Raw genomic sequence first — 26,580 nt, 5'->3', positions numbered from 1 at the left:
CATTCCACCAGGTTCCCTGTCAATGCAAGGAGGAGTTCACAAGCTCTTGATCAACTTTTTAAAACATTGTGTGCCCGGATTATTTCATTCTGTGTCCCATCAAAGCCCAGATTTGTTTGCATTTATCTTGCTGTCGCACTATTAACTATTTGAATAAGAAATGTTGAACTGGCCAAAGCCCATATCCCTTTATTTGAGATGCAACTACTCATAATGGACCACTGAGGACTCAAAAAAAAAAAAATGCCACCTGAGTATTCATAGTTAGCAATGTTGTACATGCACTGAAAGTAAAGAAAATAAAGATCAATATTTTATCAGCAAAAGAACGGACATCTCTTTGGAGCTGGTACTCACTGTTTCTACAGAGGCCGTGCCTGCTCTGCACCCAACAGTAAATACAGATCCTGTTCAGGAATGGTGGAAAGCAATGAGCTACAAAGATGAAAGTTTAAATTAAAAGAACGACTTTGTTCAGAATGCATTATTTACATCATTCTTTACCTAACATATACACTGTCCATAGCTGCACCACAGTGAACTCCAGGGCACAAGCGTGTCCGTGTCCTCTTACACGCTACTGATCTTTTCACCACTGCAGCTATTTATCGAGAGCTGTGAGGTTCCAACGTGCATTTCCAAAGCATCCTCAGTCTCGTCCATCTCCATGCTGTTGAGTTCATTGCCGTTGCGGTAACTATTTAAATTGAGGTCCTTCCCGTACAAAGCTGTTGACGAGACATTGGGACACTGGTTGTGCCTCTGTGCCGACTTTTTGCCGCCACTGTAGCGGCAGCGGATGTAGTTAGAGAAAGCCCTGCGGTAGATTTTGTTGAAGAGTGTGTACACCAGGGGATTGACCCCTGAGCAAATATAGCCCACCCATACAAAGACGTCCAGGAGTTCTCCAAGAAGGGCCTCATCGCAGGCTTCCTTGCAGAGAACAGACATGATGTTAGTGATGAAAAATGGGCACCACATGATGAGGAACAAAAAGAAGACAATCCCTAAGACCTTGGAGGCTCTCCGCTCGTTATTGATGGACTGCATGGTGCCCTTTCGGAAGAGCACTCCCTCCTTGTTGACGGGAGAGTTCAAGTGGGAGGCTGCCTCGTGGTTCTGTAGCATAGACAGGTTCTCTGTGTTGTTCTCCTTCTTGAGACAGGCCGTACTGCTCCTCCTCTGCTTGGGTGTGTCTCCATACATGAAGACAGAGGCCTGCTTCTGTAGCACCTGGATGGTCAGGCAGTAGGCGAACACCATGATGATGAGGGGGATGAAGAACGCTACAAAGGAGCCGATGAGGACAAAGTTCTCGTCGTTCAGGACGCAGCTCCCATTGATGAACACCCGGGAATCATCCTGCAAGCCGATGGCCGGGATGGGCAAGGAGATCCCTGGAGGTGCCAGTCCCAGAGAAAAGCAAAGAGAAAAAGATGCTGTGAGCTTTATAATCCAGCCTAAATATCCTTTGTACCTGTACTTGGGATGGATTGTAATTTTACTTTATGAGAACAGATCACAACAAGTTTACAGAATTGAAGATGGAACAAACAAGAACAAGGAAAGAAAATAGCTCACTGCATTGTATACAGCAGTGTTCCTCAAACTGTGGGTTGGGTCAGACTGTGGCTCACGACCCAATAGGTGGGTTGTGAGCCAATTTCAGGTGGCTCCCCATTCATTTCAATATTTTATTTTTAATATATTAGACTTGATGCTACCATGATACATGACTGCATTTGGGGAAATGCTACAGATCTGTACTTTTAACAGGCTTCTATGTATATTCTTTTAACAATTATAGTAAATGGGATGTACTCCTGAGTAAGTGGTAGGAGTACAGCCTAGAACTGTTAAAAATTTTGCTGCGTGATGTCACTTCTGGTCATGACATCACTTCTGGTGGGTCCTGACAGATTCTCATTCTAAAAAGTGGGTCCTGGTGCTAAATGGGTGAGAACCACTAGTATACAGCAAGTTCTCACTGAAAGTTAATGGTAGGTTCTTGGAAACTGCAGCTTTCATTATAATGAAACTAGTTTTACTGCAGGCTAATTGATATATGTAAATAAGAGTTACCCTCTTCGAGCAGTTTCCCAAAGTGTGGGCCGAGACCCAATACAGGGGACAAAAACTAGGCCCTTTCCCCTCAAGGGCACTCCAATCACCAAAGGGAGATCATTTCCAGCATGTTTTTGGTGACTAGAAATATGCTCTAGGACAGCAGTTCCCAAAATCCTACAAGGGAGTTTGGACTGCTCTAAGTCTTGGTGGGGGGCAGAGTGGGGTGGGGGGAGGCCTGATGGAGTTCACACTGGCCTGAGGGATGTTCCAAGAGGCTTGCAGAGGGGGCTGCGTGCTTCCCGGACCATCCCTCAGGCCAGCGCAAACCCCAAGCCTAACAGTAAAAGCCCCTTGGTTCCCACGGTGCAGCAATTGCTGCGGCACAGTCGGGGCTTCCCCACCCCAACCTGCCCCCACCAAGACTTGGAGCACTGTGGGAACCCTTGCAGGAGTTTGGGAACCGCTGTCCTGCGGCATACTTCTAGTCACCAAAAAAAATCACCAAACTTCTAAATAAAAACCCAATCGCTTCTAATATTAAACGCTGAAACAAATATGAGCTTTCTGGGCCAGAGAAAACCCACACAGACATGGGAAGAATGTGCAGACTCCACCCAGACAGTGGCCACAGCCAGAAATTGATTTTGTTTTCTCAACAACTTTTAAACAAAATGACTGGCAACGAAATGACTTTACATCAGGACTTCTTGTACGGAGTATAGATGGAGACCCTGCCGAAATGATGAACAAACTGCCCTTTCCCAACACCTCACATGTAATTTTCCAACCATCACTGTTATCTTAACATTCCAATCCTTTTCTTGCGGAAGCTAATCCATAATCTAATCCTAACCACACTGCCGGCTTGCAAAAACCAACAAAAGCAGCGAGGAGGGCCTGGGGATGGTCCTCAAGGCGTCCAGGTCATTAAAACCTCTTGGCATTAACCCTTTTTTTCAGAAGGTTCTCTTATATTTTGTCCCACTAGATGGCGCCATTCCCTCAGCAAGAGAATGACCATCTTGGAGGATGTTTCAACCCCTTTCCCCCAAACTTTCTATAAAACTCATCAGCCCACACAGTTTTTCTTCTCCCAGCTTTCCCCCCCCCCCCCATAGATAAGCCATTCGAAACTGGTGCACAAACACAGGTGATGCCCTTCCACCAGCATTATTCAAACTGGAAGCAGGGCTGGTCCTGGCATGCAGCCGAGGGGACTCCAAGCTTTCCTTGGCTACTCCCTGCCCCACGCAAGGTTGCGGGTCAGGGAACAGGAACAGATCCAGCTCCCCTGCGCTGAGTCAAACCATCACCCAATCTAGCTTGAGTATTTCTGGTTCTGCCAGCAGTGGCTTCTCTCATTACCTGCTCACTGAGCTGCTTTTTACTGGAGCCTGAACAGGGGCCACCATTTCATATTTCAGTGTAAAAGAAGCCATAAGCGCTGGTTCTTCCCACATGAACTTCTGTGTAGGTTCTCACCGCCTCCTCTTGGATCACCTCGTGGTATCAGAGGGAGGCAAGTGAGCATCTGGGAACTGGAGCTAGAGGGGGTGCCCTATTGCTGGAACTCCCTTCCCAAGGCTGTTTACCTGAATCTGCTTTCTTTTCTGCAGCAGGTGAACATAAGAACACCCCCACTGGATCAGGCCAAAGGCCCATCTAGTCCAGCTGCCTGTATCTCACAGCGGCCCACCAAATGCCCCAGGGAGCACACCAGACAACAAGAAGACCTGCAAGGCCTCCTGGGAATTGTAGTTTAAGAACATCAGAACAGCCCCACTGGATCAGGCCACAGGCCCATCTAGTCCGGTTTCCTGTACATCACAGCGGCCCACCAAATGCCCCAGGGAGCACACCAGATAACAAGAGACCTCATCCTGGTGCCCTCCCTTGCATCTGGCCTTCTGACATAACCCATTTCTAAAATCAGGAGGTTGCGCATACACATCATGGCTTGTACCCTGTAATGGGTTTTTCCTCCAGAAACTTGTCCAACCCCCTTTTAAAGGCATCCAGGCGAAAGTTTTCAGATGCCTCACCCTTTGAGACCCTCCAAAGGGGTCCAAAGATCTCTTTTGCTGCTGGAGTGTTAATTGCTCACATCATAATATTGCTCCTATGTTCTTTTGGTGTGCAATATTTAAATTTTTTGTAAACTGCTTTAGGAGCCTGGTCAATGGACAAGTGGAATTCTTAATGTGGCCAGTCTGTACCACCGTTGTGTAGCTCAGGTTCCCAAGTTACAGGTGAGGCCCAGGATCTATCTAGCGCAGCAGTTCCCAAGCTGTGAGCCATGGCTCCCCAGGGAGCTACAGAAACCAGCCAGGGAAACCCACCGCCCTATGTATAGGATTGTAGCCCTAAGGGGGAGCCATGGCCAATGGCCCAATAGGTCAAGGGAGCTGCTAGTTGAAAAAGTTTAGGAGCCCCTGGTTTAGTGGCTCAGGAAGCAAAAGCAAGAGAGCTGTCTGGCTAAAGTCCCCTGGGCCAAAAAGCTGACCCCCCCCCCCACAGTGTTGCACCAGCAATTGCTAGACACCAGTTCTGCAGCTTCAGAGCCAGCCTTGCTGTCCCCAGCATGGTTTGGACCCCCTCCTCCCCCTGCATAACACATGGATGGGAGACCCCGTTCAAGGAGAGGGGCTGCTGCTCCAACTGCTCCAAGTTGGAGTCTCTACTTGAACCTGGCCTCACATCTACTCCAGTGGGGGAGGGCTTAGAGCTGGTGTGGAATGAGTTTGGGTGCAGTGAGTCATTGAATGACCTAACTCACTAATGGAGCACCTGCTGGGGTGGGGGGTCTCATGGAAGGGAATGTTGGCTGACTTGGCCCCCACAGAGGCTGGGGCCAGTGAGGAACCCCTTCCTCTTCTTCGAGGTGATCTCATTCAGATCTGGGCTGGTCCTAAATGGCAGAATTCTCAGCAAGGCAAGGTGAGACCCCTTCATTGCTCCCAGGCAGTGCTGCTCACTCAACCATTAGCCCATCAGCGCGGCCACGTCAACTGTTCCTTGGATGTCGTAACTGGGCCTGGAGGATTAGTTAGGCTCTTAATAGCTATTATAAACTTAATAGCTTGGCTGGCTGATTTGAAAGAAAAGGGTTCCTTCCTCCCAGCAACAATCTATTCTCATCAGTCATTTCAGCCCAGATTAATTTAAATTTATGGAACTTTTTTTTTGCCAGAGGCTCTTAAAACTAGTATTTATTGGGTTATAAAGTGAGTTCAAAAACGGCTTACCTATGGAGATGGTCCAAACTGCTGCAATTTTCATGACTGCCTTGGTGCGGGAATTAAACCGGCTGTGCTCAATGGGGTTACGGATCGCCACGTATCGGTCGAGCGAGATGGCACAGAGGTGCATGATAGAGGCGGTGGAAAAGAGCACATCTAGGGAAATCCAGATGGGACACAATTGTTTAGGAAAAGGCCAAGCATAATCTGGAACACAGGGAGAGAGAAAGGGAGAGAGGAGAGAAAGGCAAGGAATGAAAAGAAGAGTGAGTTTGGGCAGGGTGGCTCCCCCACTTGCAAACCACCCAGCTCGATTCAAAATTACCCTGGGAGCCCCAGTCAGACACCCTCAAACTGGGTGCTGTGGGAAACCTGCTAGAATGCCGGGGGGGGCAGTGGCGTCACCCGGTGTGTCACCCAGTGCAGTGCTTCACCTGGTGCAGGAGGCCAGTGTGTCACCCACATGATGGACCTCCTCCCATGCAGCAGGCAGGGCACCGCCCCAGGCAGTGGGTGTGGTGATGCCCCACCCCACTGGTTTTTTGGCTACAACTTTTGCTGGAACAGAGATGTTTCATCATGGTTTGTTTCACTGCATTCTGCGTGATATTACACATCAACTGATATATAACATTATGGTATTATTTGAAAACGCCAAGCCGAGCAGTGCTGTCACTCCCTGTGTGCGCCACCCAGTGTGGCCCACACCCCCTTAGTGACACCACTGGGGAAGGGAAGGCATGAAATTCTGTGTGCTCCAAAACAACCATCCCAAGAGGAGCCTCCCTGTGTGTCTCTGTGTGATTCACTGTTCTGCACAATCCCTCACCTCCTCCAGTCAGCTCTTGCTTGGGGATGGGTCGCCAGACGCAACCATGGCTTTCAGTCCCTCCAGGGGCAGAGATAGAGCTGATGTGCCCTCCCTCAGAACTGCCTTTGTCAGAGTCCCTGTCACAAACACACCCGGCCTGACACGGGGCTGGCTCCTATGAGGGCAGGGTATTTTTGTTCTTTCGCACTCTCAGTATAAGCCTTTCTAAGAGAAGCCTCAGCTATCAGAAGTTTGGCAAACACTGTCAGAAGCTAGAGGTAGACATGCTTGAGGATTGTGGGGGTCTGCTTTCGGTAATGTGTGTGTGAGCGTGTATTTTTACCACAACCCCATGATCCACCAACCAGATGAAAAATAATCATCTGGGGGGGTGGAGCACATTATTAGTCTGTGGAATGCACTGCCACAAGTAGTGATGATGGCCACTATAACTTGACTGGCTTTAAAAAGGCAAAATCATGGAGGACCAGCGATCTTTCAGTGGCTGCTGGTCAGGGTGGCTATGTGCGATCTCCAGGTTCAATGACAAGATGCTCCCAAATATCAGTTGCAGGGGAGAAGGGTCTGCCTTTCACTCCTCCTCGTGGGCTTCCCCACTGGGGTGGCTGTGGGAAACAGGCTGGTGAACCAGACAGGGCCCCTTTAACTTGAGCCAGCAGGGCTCAGTTCCAGGAGCCAGACTCTGGGGGAGACTCGCATGGGATGACCCCAGTTACTACACATCAGAGCAACTTCAAACACCAGAGCTGCACAGAGGCCTGAAAAAAGCAACACACCTGTGGTTTAAGTGAAGCACATGATGGCTGGGAGAGAAGCCACTAGCATAAGGCAGGCCTGGCAAGAATTTTGCCCATCAGTATTTAGGGGCAGCGCGAGGGACCTGGAGCCGGTTCCTGGGCAAAATGCAAAAGCCGTACCAGTGGAGCCACTTCGTGCCAACACCATTCCCTGCCTCTAGTTTATATAGTTTTTGTTACCCTGATTTTATAGAAACAGCAAGCAATTAGCTGCAGAGTTAAATTCTCTGCACTTGGTTGCCTCCCTTGGAGTGTGCGGCAGTCGCAATTCCCATCAATTCCTCCCTCCCTTCAAAAGCCAAGCATTTCACAGGCCAAAAAGCAGGTCTGCTGCAGCAGCTGCAACGGAAGGAGATGCAAGGCTGGCTCACGGCCTCTGCTCCCTTCCCAGACAAGTGATCCGCTACATCTCCCCATCATCAGTGCAAGGAAGTGCTCCGCTAATGGCTCCCCTCGTGGCACATCCCTCTCGGAGGGACGGGACAATTAGTCTAATCATCCCGCTTCCCTTGAGATCTTGGCCCAAAACAAGCAAATCCGCCCTGAGTGGTGCAAGAGGATTCAAGAGCCTGGTGGTTGGTGAGGGGCTGGGGGCACATGACTTGCCTGCAGAAGGGTTCCCGGCTCTGTCCCTGGCAGTAGCCCCAGTCCAAGGCTGGGAAAAGCCCTGCTCTGCCAGACAGCCGCAGTTACTCAGAGCACACAATACTGGCTGAGCTGGATGGACGCAGCCACAGGACACTTGGAATTCTGAGCAGGTGCAGAGTTCAGCAATGGCGCAGATGCGGGGCAGGCAGTCCCGGTCTGAGTCCATGAAAGGCTCTCCAAGGAGACCCTCCTCTGCCTCAGCCCCTGCAGGGCCACTACCAGCTCACCCAGAATATGCCCACCTGCACAGACCACAGGCCTGACCTTGCACGAGGCAGTTCGCCATATTCAGCGCTGGAAATGTTACTCTGAGCTGTCGAAACACAACTGCTCTTCCACTTGCATTTGCTGCCAGTCACCTGCAGTTGCTAGAATATACCCAGATCCTGGGCTAGTCCTCTCTGGGGTGGGGTGGGGGGGAGCCCTGTGGCTAGGCTGTGCCTCCCCATGAGGTGGGCAGTGGGCTTGCGCGGCCCAGTGCTCTGCCATTGTAATGGAAGACCAGAAGATCATCAGGTGGATGCTGTGGTGTTGACAGCGATTCCATGTTTTGACAGCTGGCTGACAGCTCTGGGAAGGGCAGGACTGGCTCCACAGCTGGAATCAATCAAGGCCATTGGAGACCTGGTTGGACACCTGAGCTTCATGTGACCTTGATGGGACTTTGAATGGACATGGACTGAAGAGATGGCTCACCTGAGCCTAATTTGGACTTAACAAGGGGCTAACAAGGTAGCTCACAGATGAGCTGCATTTTGGATTATGAGACATCCAAGGATAAATAGCAGCTGCAGAGGGACCAAAGGAGCCGGGAGAGCGGGACCCTGACCCAGAGGGAAACCCTGATCCAGAGGGAGACGCTACCTGACCCGGAGGGAACCAGACCAAGAGGGCTACCTGACCCAGACCTACAGGAGAAGGGGACTGCCAGGACTCTGCTGGAGCACAAAGAAGACTGGGAAGACTGGACTGTGCTTTGGAGACCGGATTGGACTTGAATTGGAGGCTTCAGACCTTTACCCACTGAGTTAAGTGGAGTTTTGGGGAGGGAAAGCCTCTGGACAAGAGGACTTGCAGGGAGTGCCTGTGTTCACAGCAATAAATTTGGGTAGTTGCTATAGATAAGGAGTTCTGTGTTCATTCCTTTGCACACCACAACGGTTGTTCTAGAGATAAAGAGGCTGTTAATTAGCCAAAAAGCGGGCATTAGAAGGGAGTTGAGATATTTGGACGGGACAGCCATGCAACAAGACCATTTCACATAAAAAAATGAGATGGGAAGGAGAAGGGCCTTGGCTCCACTTTCTCCCTGACACGTGAAGGAAAACTTTTCTTGGACAGAGGGGCACTGAACCATGAGACCCGCACCCACGGTTTGAAGTGGCAGCACCCAGACCCAGGTGCACCACCTCCGTGAACACTATGCCACAGCTCCTGCAGAGGCCCAGCATGTCCCCCTGCGAAGGTCTAGCGAGGCCCAGCTTCTCCCAGAAGCCACAGCGGTTTTCATTAAGCCACCCTGGAAAAGCCACTGGGTGAGGCACACCTAAATCTGAGGGCACAACCAGGCCTGACGTGGGAACTCCATGACTGGGGCCGATCTGGACTTGAAATAACTGAATAGCAACCCTGCACGGGACAAGACCAATCAGGGCTAGGACCACAATGCTAGGGAAGGGGGTGAATTCCTTCCCCTCTGCCATTTTCCCAATGAAAATCTATTGTCTCGTTCCCTGATTCTCAGATCCCAATACTTGCATCACAAGGGAAAGCCTAAAACCACCATTCTGACACCTGCAACTCCCTTACTTTGCCCACACTACTTAAAATATAATCGCTTCAGGGGACAATTTCAATGGGAAAATGTGTAGGGTAGTGGTTTGCAACCCAACAGCCAGGGAAGCCTTAAGGGGCAGGGCAATGGCAGTAACAGGGTCCCCGGGATTGCGCTGCTGCCAGGGACAGAAGGAGGATTTACACACCAAAGCGAGTGCAGGCTCTGGGTGTGTGTGTGTGTGTGTGCGCGTGTGTGCGTGCAGGAGGCTCCACAGGGCACCCAAAGCCTATAAAAAGCTAAAAATTCAATCAGGAACCACTTCTGGTTCCTTAACTGCAATTTTTAGCTTTTTAGAGGCTTGTGGAGCCCTACGGAAGCATCCAACGGGTTTCTTGTACCAGCCCCCCCCCCAAAGCTGGCACTTGCTTCAGTGAGTAAAACCATCCTTCTGTCCCCAGCAGTGGCACAATCCTAGGGATTGCCCTGCCCTGCCCTACTCTGCAAAGACTTATTGGTGTACTAGAACTGGTGTAAAGAACTGCTGGTGTAGGGAAAAGGATTCCTCTCCTTCCCCCAGTAGTGTGGCTTTGATCTGAGCATCCCTTTTGCATGCCTGCTATTCATTTTATCATGAATTTTCTGCTGTCATGTCTATTTCAGCCCTGATACAAACTCCACCTTGTGCAGAATAGAGCAACAATGTCAGCTGCTCATCACTGGGGAATAAATCCTCCTGCAACTTTTCCCAGTTCCGATTCTCTCCCCAAACTGCAAAATCTGAAGCTAGTTACTCCACTTGACTATACCAAGGACTAGCAGGGCAATGCTTTATGAATACCTCTTGGCAAGGGCTCAGCACCCTCCCATCCAAATCTGGACTGGCCTGAGAACAGTCTCATCGGACAGCCTGGGTCTCATTTACTGGGAGGCTTTGCAAGCAACAAGCACTCCACTTCCAAGGGTCAGTTGTCCTTGCGGTGAAAGGACACTTCAGGACGTCAAACGTGGATGGGCCCTGCTATGGAGACTGCCATTGGCAAACCTTCAGGCAGCTTGCCTGGCCAGGGATGCAAGACCAAGGAAAGGAGAAAACACCAGAGAAGGAGCAGTTGTAAGAAGTGGAAAGAAAAACGGAATGGAAACCGGAACACCACACTTAAAATTATCAATCGATCGGGGAACGTGGGTGTCTGGCTTGCCGCATACCATACAAACGCTTTTAATTAAGAGCTCTCCAGTCCTGCCCCATTTAATTAATTAAAAAAAAAATTAATCACAACAATTAATCACAACAAATGTATTTATTCTAGTTCCATAATTTATAATCTGCTTAATTGCCAGCATGTCTTCCAGGCATGAATGTGGCAGCCAGCCCTGCACGTTTTAATGGGACTCATTTCCTGATAAGCAAACTGAGATCTAGGACTGAACACTGGAAAGCCTCCACCCATCTGTCTTGCTCAAGAGAAGGGGACTCAGGGCAGCGGATGACGAGGATCTCCACCTGCAAGGAAGGCTACTTCCTCTGGCTTGAGACCGGTGCTAAACTGGGGGTCTGCAACGCCCCTCCAACTCTGTGTTGATTCCCCCCCCCCAGCACTAACTGCCTGTCACGAACAGCTCCAAGGGACAGCAAGTGCTAAAATGACAGGATGATTCAGCTACATAATCAGCTCAGCAGGGGGGAAAACACAATCCTTTAATGTGTTCCAGTTGCAACACATTCTAAGAACGGATGTGGAGAAGGAGAAGTGGCAGGCGTGGGAAGCGCAGGCCTGGAATGCTAACGCCCAGAGGCCGATGCAATGGGCAGGCCGTGCTCCATCAGGTGAAGCTGCAGAGCGAGTCTGGTAGGGCCTGAGTGGGCAACACTCAGCCCGCTGCTCACTGCCAGCAAACAAGGAATGCTCTTGCTCTCTTTCCCATGGACACTGCAGCCCTGGGATTAACCCTATGCCTGCCTGCCAGAGCCACTGTTGACACCACACCCTGTCTCCTCGAGGGATCTGGCGCATTTCCATTGCAGGCCATCCTGGTTCACATTCAGTCCTTGCTATCATTCCTCCCCCCTGCTGTCTCCTCCAGTGTTGAAATTAGGACTGGAGAAGGGAGAAGACCTGTCCTTGGATGACATCATTTCAGAAAGTACCATGGTGAATGACTGACACCATCGTATCACCACACATTCTTTTTTTCATAGCTTAGGAACCAGTCGGGTGTTCTAGGAACCAACTTGGGAGGAAGGATTGAAGGGGCACAACTCCTTCCCAGAGTGTGCAGCTCTCTTCAGGCACTGTGAAGCGGAGGTGTGCCAGAGCCGAACCTCACCTGGAAATCACTGTTTGCAACTCAAGAGCTACTGAGTGAGTGCTGCTTGTGAGCAGGAAATTGAGAGGCGACCATCCCCAGCTACGCCTTCTGCAGCTGTTCAAGTGCCCGATCCAAAGGAGCAAAGGCAAGAGGGGCAAACTCTGGAGCGCCAGCGGTTTGGAGCCATCAGTCCAGGTGCTGAGCAATGAACACACAAGAGGGCATCCTTCAGTCTCGGAAGACTCTGGTGTCACGCTCTGAATGGTGGTTCTGGAAGAGTGTCCTCTCCAGTGCGCGAAGCCTGGGTAAAGTAGGTATGGAGGATAGGCTGTTACCCATGCAGCAAATCCCCCCTCTCCATGTCGCTGAAATGGTCCAATGGAAAGGCAGAAGCCAATACGGTTGGTTCCAGCGGCGTCACAGGAGTTGCCAGAACATGACTGTGTTCAGCCATGAACTGCCTCAGGGACTCCGGCTCCGGATTTTTCCTCGAGGTTGACTCCTGAAGCCTTTTCCATAACTGGATGTAGCCACAAGGCAGTGGAGGTTTGGGATCAGAGTTTTCCTTCTCTCAGATGAGCTGCCTTCCCAGGCTGACGAGTCCCATCTACCCGGTGGCTGTTTAGTCGCCTCTTACGACAAGTACAGCCAAACTGAGGGCCTATTCTTATCCCCAGCCCCCAGGGGAACACACAAGTCAATGGAGAAATGAGCACCTTTCTGAAGACCATCTGCAGCAAGTGCTCCCTGCTTTCTGGCCCCCGAAAGACTTGGAGGCGCTTAGTAATGATGAATTAATTCCAACCGAAGTGTGAGCCTGTCAAGTTAATGGCGTTTCCCATGCCTGACAAGGTGAAGAAGCCAACTGACTGCTTTTAGAGAGAGGTCACCGAGCTGGGCTGACGGGTCCCCCGACAGCAGCAGGGAGCAGGCCTCGGAGAGAGCAGGCCACGGCCACGACCAGCATTGCTTGGCTCCTCCCCTTCCAACTTGAGGAACCGATGATGATCTGTGTCCCTCATTTGGACGTCTGTGCATGGGATGATGAGTGTCAGGATGAGTCACCCGGAGTCAACCGGCCATTTGGATGAGTCACAGCTCAGGGTGCCAAGACTCAGAGCTGCCTCTCCAAGGTCCTTCCAGCCTGCAGCAGAAGGGGAGGGCTCAGACAACACAAGTTCCACATGCGTGTCTTGGAGAGGGGCTTGCACCTGACATGTTCTGCAGTGTTACCTCTTGGGCCGCCAGCGCTCTGCACCAAGGTCAGCCTGGCAGCCTTGAAGGCAGCATCCAACCCACTCAGCTGAGCTTCAGGGCCAGTCTCTATCCACCAAGCCCTACAAAGCCTCAGAACTTGCTCCTCAGCTGAAGCAACTCTTCTTTGGTGTAAGGTTGCCCCTAAGCACCTACTCCCCTCCCCCAGTCCTGGCCTTGGCTCTTGAGCCCTGCCTCACCTCAACTAAGCGCAATGCACGCCTCACCCCTGTGCATCCTCAGAGCTCCTCCAGGTCCTGAAGACACTGCCCAGTTCCCGGCTGTTCGCTACTAGCAATGCTGTCCACACCAATCCCCAACATGGATCTCTTTAGGTGCTCTTCATTGCCTGGAAGCCCAAGGGCACTCTGGCTGCTTTTGTGGCTAAGCAAGGCCTTCCAACTGCGTCTTCCAGGCCCAAATTTGACTGCACCACACTGAACGTAGCCTCCAGGTTCTTCCCAGCTCTCAAGGTCCTTCATGCACCATCCACGGGATGGGATGTGTCCCTACTAGCGACAGAGTAGCTGCCACTCCTGAACAAGAGCACTAGCCTTTCATTATGGTGGAAGAACTGCACAGCTCTGTCCTCACCTGACCTGAAGAGAATTCCACGGCACTGCAGCCACCAACTCTTGCGATGTTAATCACTGCAAACTTGGGCTCCACTGGCAAAGCTACCATAGCCTGTCCTGGAGTGAGAAATCCCTTGCTAGGAGCCAAAGCAGCAGTTCGACAAGAGCTCCAAAATGAGGCTCATAAAGCAATTAGTGTACTTTAATGAGGACCTTAGAAAGGAACTGCAAAGCAATGTCTCATGAGCTGACAAGATCAAATAAGCAATCTAATCTGCAGGGCAGCCTCCGATTAAAATCAGCCCTGGAGAAGATTGCAGGCCTTGAGCACGGAGCAGTGGGGAGGTCTTCTGCACAAAGCCCACTGAGAGAAGGAAGAGCTGCGCATGGCTGCCTGGATGCTGGTTAATACAACAGGATTTTGGAAAGCTGTTTGGAAGGCCATGGGGGGAGGGGGCTGAGGCTGCCCTCCCTATAGGACACCTGTGCTTCAGCTCATAGAATCAGGTGTCACACCACTGAGAACAACATGATCCGATGGGCTTTTGAAGAGAGCCTTCTGTGCCTTTTCAGGAAGATGTTACAATAGCTCCACAGGAGACATCATCCTGTTTTGACACCTTGGCAAGAGAGGCAGAAACAGCAGAGATGATACTTTGCGCTGAGTCACCTTTAGCCGGCAGGTGAGTTCTCAGGCTCTGATCACTGGGCAAAAGGAAGGCAGAAGGGCCAAGAAGAAGGGAGCTGCCTATCCATGCACATCACTTAGGATGCTCGCCATGCGCAAGTCCCTGTGAAAGGGGGTCTCTACTGGTTCCCCCTGGCAGGGCTCCTCTGACTTTACCAGCTTTGTGACAAGCAGGAATTGAAGTGGTTGCCCTTCCCCGATGTCACCGAGTCTTTGCAAGAGGAAAAACCTGAATCACTGACAAACTGTCAAGGATAGAGGGGTCCCACCAAGGAAAGAATGTGGCAACCCTGTGCTGCATGAGAGCTGTGCAAACACAGTCCTTTCATGGTGGGCCTTGTGCAGGACCAAGCTCCTTGGGCAGACAGCATTAGGACCAATTTACATGCCCAGAAAAAGAGGCCGCACACCCTCCCGGGAGTGTGAGCACTTTGCAACATGGATAGGGTGACATGAGATGAGAAGTTCTTTTCTGTCAAAAGTTCCCTGCCTGTAGAAAGCTAGCATCACAGAGAAAGGGAGTGAGAGTCTAACCTAGCCTTTGTTTTGATGTGCGCCAAGATTTCTACACAGTGAAGACTTTGACTAGCAATGTAGGTGAGCCCTAGATCAGCCTCATGGTAACCAAAAACAAGGTTAGTCTGGCCCAGCCCCGGCCCTTGTAGGCTGCCTAAAGAAGAGGAGCACAGGCTGAAACCAGCCCCTATGCACCTGGGAAACTCCCCAGTACTAGGCCAGGCCATCCGTCCCTCTAGCCAGGTCTTCTCAAACCTGACAGGTCTCAGGCAGGGGCCTGTCCCAGTTCTTTCCCCAAGACGCTGGAACCTTTTGGGTGCTGAGCAGGGGTCAGTCGCGTAGCTTTGAGTCCTCTGATATAAGCACAGGAGGCAGCCTTAGATTGCCAGTTCACCAACCTGCCTAGCTCAGGATCTGCTGACTGGCAGCCACTCTCTGGCTGACGCTTTCACTAGCCCTCTCACCTGAGATCTTGTAACTGGAGGTGAACCTGATACGTTGGTATGCACAGCTTGTGCTCCATCACTTGGCTGTACCTTGTCCAACCAGTGGCGTACCTAGGAGGGGGGTCCACGGGTACAAGTGACCCTAGGCAGCACAGCTGAAGAGCACTGCCACCACGCCAGTCATGCTGCACTGAGGACCACCCATGCCAGCTGCCTCCCCCGGAGGTGTTCTGAAGGCCAGCGGGTGTGGGAGGTGTGGGGGGACCCACCCTCCCACATCTGCGGTTAATTGAAACCGGGGATATGGGATTTGCAGATATGGGGGGGGGCTGTCTATGGGAACACCTTGAATTTTTCTGCAGGCATTTAACTGTCGCAAAAACGCACTGTTGGTAGTACTGCGCAAATGTGCCTGTGGCAGAATACAGATTAAGCAGCAACTCCAGGCCGCACCTCCAGGTGTGGCCACAGTGGCCAGGACCACCGTGTGCAACTCAGGATTTGGTGGTGGTCCAACTTTGGACTGGTGGTGGTTTTGTAGGATCCCAGGAAGGAAACAAAGCAAGCACGTGTCCCTTTCCAGCACCTTGGCATGAGGTGGTAGGAGGGGCAAACAGGAGGACTCATCTGCAAAGCCAGAGCTCTTGCAGGCTGCAGACCCTCCATCAAATACCCCAGAAAGCAGTGAGGACTCCCCTCCCCCACCAGGCCCTGCTTTCAGAAGCGCATTTGCCTTTTTCATCTGGCTGTCAGTCCCTCGTGGTGGCAGAATGTGGGGAGGGGGGAGAAGTAAAAATAACCATGGAAGTATATGTTTTAATTAGCATTTTGACAAAACATATGGCAATACCACAACACGCGCCATCTCCACGTTCTTTTTTAACGCACTGACTAAATACTTTGGAATAATTAGCTTTGTTTTGGATTATTATCTTTCCTTCACTCTGATTTGCTACAGTACAGGAATGTGTGTGAGCGTAATAAAGATTTGCTTCTCGTGCCAAAATCGTAAGGTTGCAATTACAGTGCTGGTGAAGTGAGCAAGTGCACAAGGATGCCACTTCTAGCTGTGGCTGGAAGGGCATCTCCCAGCACAAGCAAGGTGCGGTCCGTGCATCAGGGAGGCACAGCAGAGGCGCGAGACACTGCCAGGGGGCTAAGGTGGTCCCTGGCATTTTCTGTTTGGCCCCCAGCACAGTCTCTGCTCCCAAGCACCCATCTGCCCCCAGGATGGGGGCAGACTGGCTCGGGGGGGGAGTTAATGAGCTGTCCATCTGCACTCTGGAGGCTCCACCCTTGAAGAGCAAGTCCGCCTTCCTGCCCTCCAGCCCGGGCAAGTCCGCCCTCCAGTGTTGCCAGCCCTCCAGCCCTCACTCAGTCTCAGTGTGGTGCCCGTGAAAGAAGCAGGTGCAGACTTTCTTAGGTCTCCTCTATGATAAATCCAGCACTAGCAGTGGTGACCATTAGCAAGCTCAACTTCAAAGAGGCACAAAGAATGTTGGAAGTAATACTTTCAGAAAGAACACCATGACAAGCAAGTGGCAAGGAAAAACACAAGCTGTGTGCGCCACCAGTTGTCAGCAAAACACTTGGAAGCGGAAACCTGGAGTTTCAGAGCCGGGCATCTGTTGCCCAAAAGAACGTGAGAGATTGGAAGCGCTCTGGTAAAATGGGGAACAGGGCGGACCCAGAAACACTGCCACAGAGGCCATGAGGATGCTCGTAACATCTGGGCACCTGGGAAGCATCCTTTGGCCCTCAGCCTTGAAATGCCCACATCGCGAGCAGCCCCACAGCATCACAGGATGTGCTGAAAAGCCCACCAAATCAGACACGGGGTTCCTCCTCATTGAAGCTGCACTAAAGGTATTGTTATCTGGTGTGCTCCCTGGGGCATTTGGTGGGCCGCTGTGAGATACAGGAAGCTGTACTAGATGGGCCTGTGGCCTGATCCAGTGGGGCTGTTCTTATGTTCTTAACTACAATTCCCAGAAGGCCTTGCAGGTCTCTTGTTATCTGGCGTGCTCCCTGGGGCATTTGGTGGGCCGCTGTGAGGTACAGGAAGCTGGACTAGATGGGCCTGTGGCCTGATCCAGTGGGGCTGTTCTTATGTTCTTAACTACAATTCCCAGAAGGCCTTGCAGGTCTCTTGTTATCTGGCGTGCTCCCTGGGGCATTTGGTGGGCCGCTGTGAGGTACAGGAAGCTGGACTAGATGGGCCTGTGGCCTGATCCAGTGGGGCTGTTCTTATGTTCTTAACTACAATTCCCAGAAGGCCTTGCAGGTCTCTTGTTATCTGGCGTGCTCCCTGGGGCATTTGGTGGGCCGCTGTGAGATACAGGAAGCTGGGCTAGATGGGCCTATGGCCTGATCCAGCGGGGCTGTTCTTATGTTCTTATTGCACATGCACAGTGGATAGGAAATGTGAAGCAACTGAGTGGGCCCTCCTGGCATCTGTAGATGCCAAGCCAGTACCTCAGAGGTGTGTGTCTGGCAGCCACTTCCTATTGCATCCAATTACACCTTAGAGGTGTTCTGAGATAAGGGCAGGTCACGAATGGACCTCCCCTGGACGTGGCCTCCTGGTAAGTTTCTGCAGCAACACGACCCTGACCCCTTGCGGATTTCAGCATTCGCAGGGAATCGTGGAATTGATCCCCTATGGATACTTAGGGCCCACTGCACATGCCAAATCCCTCATTAAGCACGAAGCAGAGAAGATCCCATCTTCACACCAAGGTACAAAAGTAACCCAAATGTGTTTTATGTTTAGAAAGTTTTAAAAAATACGTAAGTTATGCAACAATCAAGTGCAACTCCAACAAGTGCAAACCAACAGTTAATTTATCTGCCTCTCTCTGCAGCTCACCAACAATTAATTAACACACTTATTTAATTAGCCCTTTGAGAACCGCATGGTACAAAAAACAATCCTAATGCTGTCAAATGTACATTGTCCATTAATGTTAGACTTTTTTTTTTTTAAAAAAAAAAAGGTTAAATGATGAATGTTTGCTCCTTAATTGGCTGAGGCTGGGCTGGTACAACAGATGATCCGTTGCGATGTCATGGACTTGCGTCCCGACTGACATGATCTGACTATTTTAGCAAAACAGAAGAGGAGGGAGCCTTTGGAGAACAGAGCATCTGAGCAGCGCTGGCTGTGCAAAATGCTTAATTGACTTCATTAGACTCACTGAAAGAAATTGGCTTTCCTCCATCAAGTGGTTATCACGCAGCACCAGGCAAGTTATCTGGAATGATGGCTTCCAAACCACCCCCACCAAAGAACAAGTGGCCAGCAGAGGAGAACAGCTGGCAGACCTCCAAAAACCATTCATCCTCATTAATAGTTTTATAGGCCTTTCTGATACAAAGTGCTCTATAATCTCAGTGCATTTCTTCTCACAAGTACCCTGGGAGGCAGGTCACTTTGGAAAAGAGCAGTCCCAGCTGTTTCTCATGTGATAAACCACTGAACGAAAGAGGGTCTAGGCCAACCCTCATTTCAGTCCTAGTGCCCGATTGGCGTTCTGAAGGTAAAGAGGTACACAACTGCCTGTGATAGCTCCCATGTATTCCAACAGCTTGGAACGTCCACCTTCCTCTTCCTCCTCCTACTCTTTCAGCTTTTAACCCTTGGGTAAAAAAAAAAAAAGCACAGAATTGCAGGGCACATAGGAAGATCAAGTGCCAGGGGACTTTAATATAAAACAAGTTTTTAACCAACTCTGCCTTTTCAATTTACATCTTTAAAAAAAAACTGACATATTACCAAAGACTTAATACTGGCATCTTTCTGAAGGCAAGGGAGGAATCTCAGAAATGAAACCTGCCACTTGTTTTGCCTGAGAGAGGTGATGGCCTTCAAGATTCCCTTCCTTATTCCCCGCAGAAGTGACTGCTGAACCATGATCCCATCCAAGTGGGCTCAATGTGCCCTTACCTCTCAGTCTCTCCAATTAAAATCTGCCTTCACCAATTAAGACTGCTCTAATTGATTAACCGATCCAATTAGCACAAAGCAAGCATGTGGCCCCTGGTTGAGAGAGTACTTAATTTATGGTTGCCCTGAGCTTTCAGAGCAGCAAGGAGTGATTTCATCAGAGGCAACATCACCTGATATCACCTTTTGTCAGAAATGTGGAATTGGAAGAGAAAAGGGATTGCAGGGAAAGACCTGCTCTCTCCACAGTTCAAAATGAGCCCCACAAAATGGTAAACACAACACTGAGGGCTACGGGAGCAGTGGCAGAGTTATAGGGGGTGAAAAGCACTAAGTTTTGCAGGGAGCCTCACCATGGCCTGCAAGCAACCCCCTCCCCTTCAGAGTCACTCTGGGTGGAGGGAGCAAAACGGAGATGTTCACCGAGACTGTCCATCCTGAACTCACTTCTGTTTTACTCCCACCACCCAGAATGGTTCCGAAGGAGAGGGGGAGGAATCGCTTGCACGCTGCAATGCGGCTACCTGCAAAACTTAGTGCTTTGCACCCCCTATAGCTACGCCACTGGACAGGAGCATTTTGCACAGATGCAGAGGTAAGCCCACAACCAGAGAGAGGGAGTTGAACCCTAAAGATCAGCCACGCTGGCAATTTCTAACAAAATGTTAATAAAGCACTCCCCAAAAGCAAAAAATAAGGATTCGCAAGGTAGGAGCTGGAGCCAGGAAACCGGGATGGAGAGCAGATGTGCTCAGACACATTTGCAGAGATTGTGACAGAACTTAAAGACATCAAAACACTCCATGTTCATCCACATTTTAAGTTTATCTTTCGACAGCTGACCCCTTTCAGAGGTGTGCACGGTGATGGGGGCAGAGATTGGCAAAAACAAGGACACAGCACAGCCCCCCCACCCCCCTGCACATCTTCCCATTTCAAAACCAAGCCAGAGAGGCAGAGGGTCAGAGCAGATGCTTCTGAGGTCTCCAGCAGGTAGCTTTTCATGTTGTTCCAACTTGGAACAGTTCTTCCTGCTGTTTCCAGCAGAAATTCCAGGGCCTTCACCTTCAAAAGCCTTTCACAGGGTGCAGAGGGGATCTTCTGAAATAGAGGTTTTGTCCTGCTCTTGTATTTTGACTAAAAGAAAAAGTACATTTTTCTTTTATGGGGGATGGGAAGGGAGATGAAAGGACGGTGCAGAGAAAGTGCCTGTCATGAAGACAGAGCTCCAAGCCTGCTGAAAAAAAGAATGAAACGACTGTCTGTACTTTAAGAAGCTGAGAAGCAGAGCCAGAAGTCTAGAGGTCAACGGCAAGTTTGCAAGAGACAAACTGCCCTGAAAATGCGGCCAAGGGGTTGGGGCCCCTCACATGGAAAGCGCTGCTGCAGGAGATAGAGGAGCACATCTTCCATGGGTCGGGGGCTGTGCTTGTGGCTGCTTGTGGCGCCTCTCCTTTTCACTGTGATTAAACAGGTCGGGGAGATCTGGGCACCATCTCAAAAACCTGCAGAAGCTGACTGCCCCAGGCTCTGCCCTAGTTACGGAGGAGGCACATGCTGTGGCCCGCTTCACGCCCCACTCCATCTCCTTATGGAGGCTGGGAGCCTTCAGAGGAGAAGGAATAGAGTGCGTGGCCACAGCGCACGATCCCCCTCCTCCCAGGAAAACCCAGAAACAACTGCCCTTGCACTGCAAGCGGTATGAAGGTAAAAATCTCCAGGTTCTCCATGGGAGAGGGAGTGCTGGCCGCTTCACACACCTCACTTCTTCCCCCTTAGGGCTCTCAGCGTCCACAGGAGAAGGAATGAGGCACATGAAGCTGCCACTACACGCGCGTCCTCCTCTGGGGGGGACGGACCCAGAAGTGATGTCACAACATCACATGACATTATGATGTCACTGCGCTGGGAAGTGCAGTCACACCCCTGCTGGGCACATACAAAATGCTCTCCCTTACCGTTGCCTAACCAGACAGCCTCAAGGTGTCTTGAGATTAAGGGAAGGAGCTCTCAGGATGGCTGCAACCGCCTTGCAGACCCTCTCATCTAATCTATTTAGGGGAACCCAGGAAACTGCCTTCTGCCCAGGCTGCACCTTGGTCTGTCTGCCTCACTGTTGCCAACACGGTTGGCAGTGCAGGCAGGGCTCTCTCTCAGCCCTTTCTAGAAATGCTTCCAGGGACAGAGACTGGGACCTTCTGCCTACAAAACAGGGGCCCCATCACAGCAAAAGGCTTATGACAAGCACTGAAGATTCGCATGCAGATGGGAAAAGGCAGCCCACATGTGAGCACAAATGAGCAGGGATGGTGAGAATCAAGGGGGTCCCTCCCCTCCCCAGTCCAGATCAATGCACAGCATCCTGTGCACATGAGTGCCAACACTGGCCACAATCAGTGGTGCCGCCTGGGGGGTCCAGAAGCAGAGACCAACGTTATGGAGGTGTGCCCTGGAAACAGCCCCCAGAGGGTGTCGCTAATTGCTAGTAGGTGGTTCATACTCTGGAACAAACAGCTTTTATATTCCCCACGTAGGAAGGAAGCTTTGGTGCTCCTTTCTGAAACAGCACAGGACTGGAAGCTGCAGGGGGCTGGAACAGCATCCAACTCCGTGAGCCCGGCATACGCTCTGGGGAAGCAGTGTGGGCTGCAACACAAGCTGCAACCCAAAGAGGCACAGTAGGTGCACCCTCACCCTCAAAGGGCATGCGCCAGCAATGCTGAAGTGTTTCTCTTGGCACAGGAAGTGCCCAGGCTGTCAGGTAACTCTGGGGGCTGCGCTCCAAGGCACAGCAAGACAATCTGCTGCAAGGTGCGTGGTCCACTGATCTCTGGCTCTTTGGATCCCGACCACAAGGGGCGGGGGGGGGAGCCAGGATAAGATCACACCAAAGAGAATCCTGACAAGCAGCAAGTTGGGGGCAAAGACAACAGGAAACTGCACAAGGAGGCCAGAACAGGTGGGCAGAAGAGCCCACTGGGGATCCCAGGTCAGAGACACACAGCTGCCTCTGTGGATGACTGGAGCTGTCTGGTTGGGGTTTGGAGACCTCTGGCCTAGCTAACCCAGCATGGCATTCTCTGGCTGGCAGCAGATTTCCAGGGCCTCCAGCAGATGGTTTTTCCAAGCACCTTTTACCCAAGACAGCCCTTTAACTGGAAAAGCCCAGGGGGATCTTGATAAGTCTTGAAGTACAGGAGCGTCTCACGACACCGACCCCCACCCTGCAGAGCCGTGCAGAAAAATCCATTTGCCCGTTGCAATTGTCGCACTGCGTTGCTTTGCCCTAATCTGGGGTAAAGAAGAGCTGTGGCGTGCCAGAAGAGTAAACGCTGCTCATGGGGGGTGGGGAGGAGATTCTCCCAAACCTGGGACCCAGCCCATGTTCCAAGGTTTGGATGGGCGTGCCCTAGACATCAGCACAAACCCCTAGGCAAACATCTCAGTCTACCTCCTGTGGAGCCTGTTGCTTCTTTTCTGCCAAAGTCCTTTGAAAAAAATTTCATAGGCAGCCTCTGGAAGCTCCTGCTGATGACATCTTCGCTCCTGCTGTGGGGGAAGTCCCCAAGCTGTGCCCTCCCCCTGCTCTGCCTTGAGGTGCCAGGGATTGAACTGCAGTCTTCTGTGAATAAAGGACGTGCTCTGGCAACCACTGTCCTATCCCTATGGAGGTGAGATGCTGCCTTGCCTTCAGTCAGGCCAGGAGTGTCGGTCCAGGTAGGGAAGCAATTCTCCAAGGTCTCAGAAGACAAGAATCCCAGCCTGCTGCTCCCTGAGCGACAGCCCTTTCCAAAGGGACTCACAGAGCTGTGCACGTGACGAGAACTAGGCTCAGTGGCCCACCTTGTCCCCCGCCCCGTGACCTTCACGAGGTTCATGGCAAAATGTTTTGGCTGCTGCGGGAAGCCCCAACAACGGTGACTCCAACCCCCACAATGGAACCAGAAGAAGCGAAAGCACAGCGTGGACTGGAAAGTCCCTGCCGCTGCTGGTGAGGGTCGCTGCCTCCCCCTTGACTAACGTGGACCACAGAATGGCCACAAACTTACCGTAGAGTACAGTGACGAGTGACACAGGCATGACGAGGATCCCCACCAGCATGTCTGCCACCGCCAAGGACATCAGGAAGAAGTTGGTGGCGTTCTGGAGCTTCTTCTCCAAGGAGACGGCCATGATGACCAGAATGTTCCCGCCAATCGTCAGCACGATGATGATCAGGATGAGCAGAGCTGGCCAGTTCTTCTCCTTGACGGACTTGCGAGAGACTTCAGCCCCCGAGTCCGAGGCATTCAGAGGGTCTGGCGTGGGTGAGCTCTGGTTCAAAGTCAGGTTGTGGCCCAGCGGCCAGGCCATCAGACTGCCGTGCAGGCTGAAGTCGAGTGTGACGGACACGGTTGTCAGGCCCACGAGAACCCCCGCCCCATGGACGGCGCTCATCCTTTGTGGCCAAAGCCCCGCTCTCCTCAAGAGTGCCTTATTGCGAAGCCCTCTTTCAAAGAGAAGAAGGCCCCAGGCAACAACAGGGGCTTGCCTCCCCGGAGCCACCAAGGCAGGTGCCCTTCCATGAGGGATGGTGGCTCTTGACGGCCCAGGCGGAGTTCTTCCAGGATGCCACGAAGGTGGGGCCCTGCAGCTCGAGGAGGGCAACCGATTGCACAAGGCAGCGGAGTCCGGGCCACAATGTCCAACTCATATTCAAGGTTCAGGTTCTGCAAAGGAAAGAATCACCTTCATTTTTACAGCAATCGGAGTCAACTGGGGAGGGGGAACAACAACACACAGATGCTCATTCTGCCAACTGAGGGGGCCCATCACCTGCACTGTCTACCTTGTCAGAGAATTCTGCCCCCTCCCTTTCTGCAGTCCTGAGTAGGCTACAACAAGAAGAGGTTTATTGAGCCTCTGGTGACAGCGCTTGGCTTAGTGGGTAGGATTGCTGATGGACGCTGGGCATTCCCAAGGGTGCCTCTGCACTGACTGCAACAAACAATCCTACCTGGACAGGAAGTGTCACGTCAGTCTTGTCTCTAAGAGCGCAATCCTAAGATCTTTCTTGGCCGGCGCAGCAGCCACTACGCTGGCCTAGAGTGTCAAAAACGTGCCACAAGGCAGGCCTGCAATGACTTGAGAGTCAGCGGCACCAGTGGGGGGCCTCCCAGAGGGCCCGCTCCGTCCTCCCCAAATCCGGCCCAGTCTCCACGGCCTTAAACCTGTCGTGGGTGCGAAGCATTTGCAGAATCATAGCGAGAGGGACGAACAGGCTGCCAAAGAACTGGAGCAAACCATTAACCCCCACAAAGCCCCCCCCCATTTCCAACGTGAAGGAAGAAAAGAGGGCAGCCCCTCCTCCGAAACCCAGCACAGCTGCCCGCCAATTACTCCGGGGAAAGTCAGGCACAGGAGCCTTTCATTAGCTGCTCCACCAGCCTGCAGAACAATGGCAGCGGCACAGGTGGGGAATCCACGGAGGAGGCCTCGCCAACTCCACGGAAACGCAAAACACACTAATGAGGGCTCTGTTGCAGAGCTGCTGTTCAGCCCAGGCAGAGGGGCTCTGGGGAGGGCTGGGAACACAGCAGGGAGAGCCGGGCAGAGGAAAGGAACGAAAGAGCTTCTGCGAGACAAAGCAGGCAGGGAAACGCTTCCCATTAACGCAGCAGAGCAGCCACATCGCTCCCCGTTCAGAGATCGGCAAGTTAAAGAGCATAACATCCGTGGAGGACACGGCACCCCGAGCTCACTCGCTCCTCTCTCTTCACATCTTGGCTACGGGGACTCTGAGTGTTTGGGACCTCCCCCGGTTGCCTTTGTGGGCTGCTGCATTTCCGCAGTTCATGTGTGCAGGACGAAGGAAGAACTAAGTTCTGCAGAAAGTCAAGGAAACAAACTCAGGCCGCTTATGGTCACTGCCACCAATTCCACTCCAGGAAAATGCAATACAAGGAGAGACACTGCAAAAGCAGGCATGCCTGGTCCACGTCCACACCCCGTGATCTGCATCCTCTTTCCAAACTGGGTATGCAAGCAATGGGGGTAGGTGTGAGGGATTTTATAGCTGCCCCACTGCAATTGCTTAACTGAGCAGCAGGGGCTGAATGAGCCACCTCTGCAAGAACAGGGGGGGGGGGGAATGACAGGATGGGGGGAATCAAGCTCCAGTTTACAACCTCCTAATTGTAAACAGGAATCTCTCTCTTCTGTAGGGTGTCCAAACTTTCTGGCAGGAGGGCCACATCATCTCTCTGACACTGTGTCAGGGACCAGGAAAAAAAAATAGTTTACATTTCAAATTTGAATAAATTTACATAAATGAATAAATTAGGCATGGAACTTATATGAATGAATGAAGGTCTTGCAATAGCTCAAGGCCTATAAAAGGCCATGCACAAAGCAAGGCCAGCCTTTCCTTTGCTGCCGCTGCTGCATCACAGACATGAAACAATAAGCAGTGCAGGGAGCTCTCATCCCACAGCTCATGCGAGAGGTCAAAGTTGCCCTCACGCTGAGAGCAGTTGCGTCGGGCTAGTGTGGACTCCAACAAATCTCCGGAGGGCCAGAGGCTCACTGGAGACTGGGGGCTCCCTGAGGGCCGCATTGAGAGTCCTCGAGGGCCGCAAGTGGCCCCAGGGCCGGGGTTTGGGCACCCCTGTCATAGATTAACACTTGTAGAAACTCCATTCAAAAAAGGGGGGGTTATGTTCAGCATGCCTATGTAAACCGCCCTGAAAGGTGGTATAAATAAATACATTCCTTCCACACAAGCCTTCCACAAAAGCAAAGCCTTTCCTTTGCTGCCGCTGCTGCATCAAAGATGTGAAACAGCAAGCAGTGGAGGGAGCCCTCGTCCCACAGCTCACGCAGGAGGTCGAACCATTGACTGAGAGCAGCTGCATCAGGCCAGCATGGGCTCCAGCAAGTCTCTGGAGGGCCAGAGGCTCAATGGAGACTAGGGGCTCCCTGAAGGCCAGATTGAGAGTCCTCGAGGGTCGCAAGTGGCCCCAGGGCCAGGGTTTGGGCAGCCCTGGCGTAGGCTGTAGTGTGGTAAGTTGCCTTCGAATCACAGAGAGCAAGAGAGAGACAGGGCCACAGGCACCACACAAGGGCAGGCTGGTGCTGTGGCATAGCTAGCCTCTCTGGATCCGGGGCAAAGTTAGAAATGATGCTCCCCACATCACTTCTGGGAATGATGTCACATCCACTTAAAAAAAAAAAATCATGGCCTGGGGGTCAAATTCCACTCTGTGAAATCTCAACACTCCTGACCTTCACGGCTGTAGGTACAATACCCTGTGCTTAACTGACACAGCCGCGCAGGCTGAACGTCATGAATTTAAAAGAATATTAACGTTTTTGTAATAAAAGAATGAATTATGCAGACTTTGCCAGTGTTTGCTGTGAATTTCCTGGCTTCTGCTTCATCCTCCGAACCTTAAACCTCCCTCCCTCCAGCTAATATCCAGCCTAATAACTTTTAATTCGTTCCAG

General features: G+C 51.6%; 1 protein-coding gene across 1 annotated transcript; it reads right to left on the bottom strand.

The window, feature by feature from the left end:
* Positions 1-240: 240 nt before the first annotated feature.
* HTR2C (5-hydroxytryptamine receptor 2C) lies at positions 241-23,532 on the bottom strand. Its single transcript, XM_066640090.1, has 3 exons — positions 23,145-23,532; positions 5,313-5,462; positions 241-1,397 (listed from the first exon to the last, which is right to left on the bottom strand). The coding sequence occupies exons 1-3, from the start codon at positions 23,530-23,532 to the stop codon at positions 571-573; spliced, it is 1,365 nt and encodes a 454-aa protein (XP_066496187.1). The 3' UTR covers positions 241-570.
* Positions 23,533-26,580: the final 3,048 nt, after the last annotated feature.

This window comes from Tiliqua scincoides, chromosome 12 (assembly GCF_035046505.1).
Source record: "Tiliqua scincoides isolate rTilSci1 chromosome 12, rTilSci1.hap2, whole genome shotgun sequence".
NCBI classification, from domain to species: Eukaryota; Metazoa; Chordata; class Lepidosauria; order Squamata; family Scincidae; genus Tiliqua; species Tiliqua scincoides.
This window is presented reverse-complemented; position numbering and strand designations above follow the sequence as displayed.

What these genes read in the sequence shown, in the direction of transcription:
- HTR2C (XM_066640090.1), bottom strand. Translation starts at nt 23,532, where the DNA reads ATGAGCGCCGTCCATGGGGCGGGGGTTCTCGTGGGCCTGACAACCGTG. An exon ending in ACTCGTCACTGTACTCTACG is followed by an intron (nt 5,463 to 23,144) that starts GTAAGTTTGTGG and finishes GGATTTCCCTAG; the next exon opens with ATGTGCTCTTTTCCACCGCC. An exon ending in AGTTTGGACCATCTCCATAG is followed by an intron (nt 1,398 to 5,312) that starts GTAAGCCGTTTT and finishes TGGCACCTCCAG; the next exon opens with GGATCTCCTTGCCCATCCCG.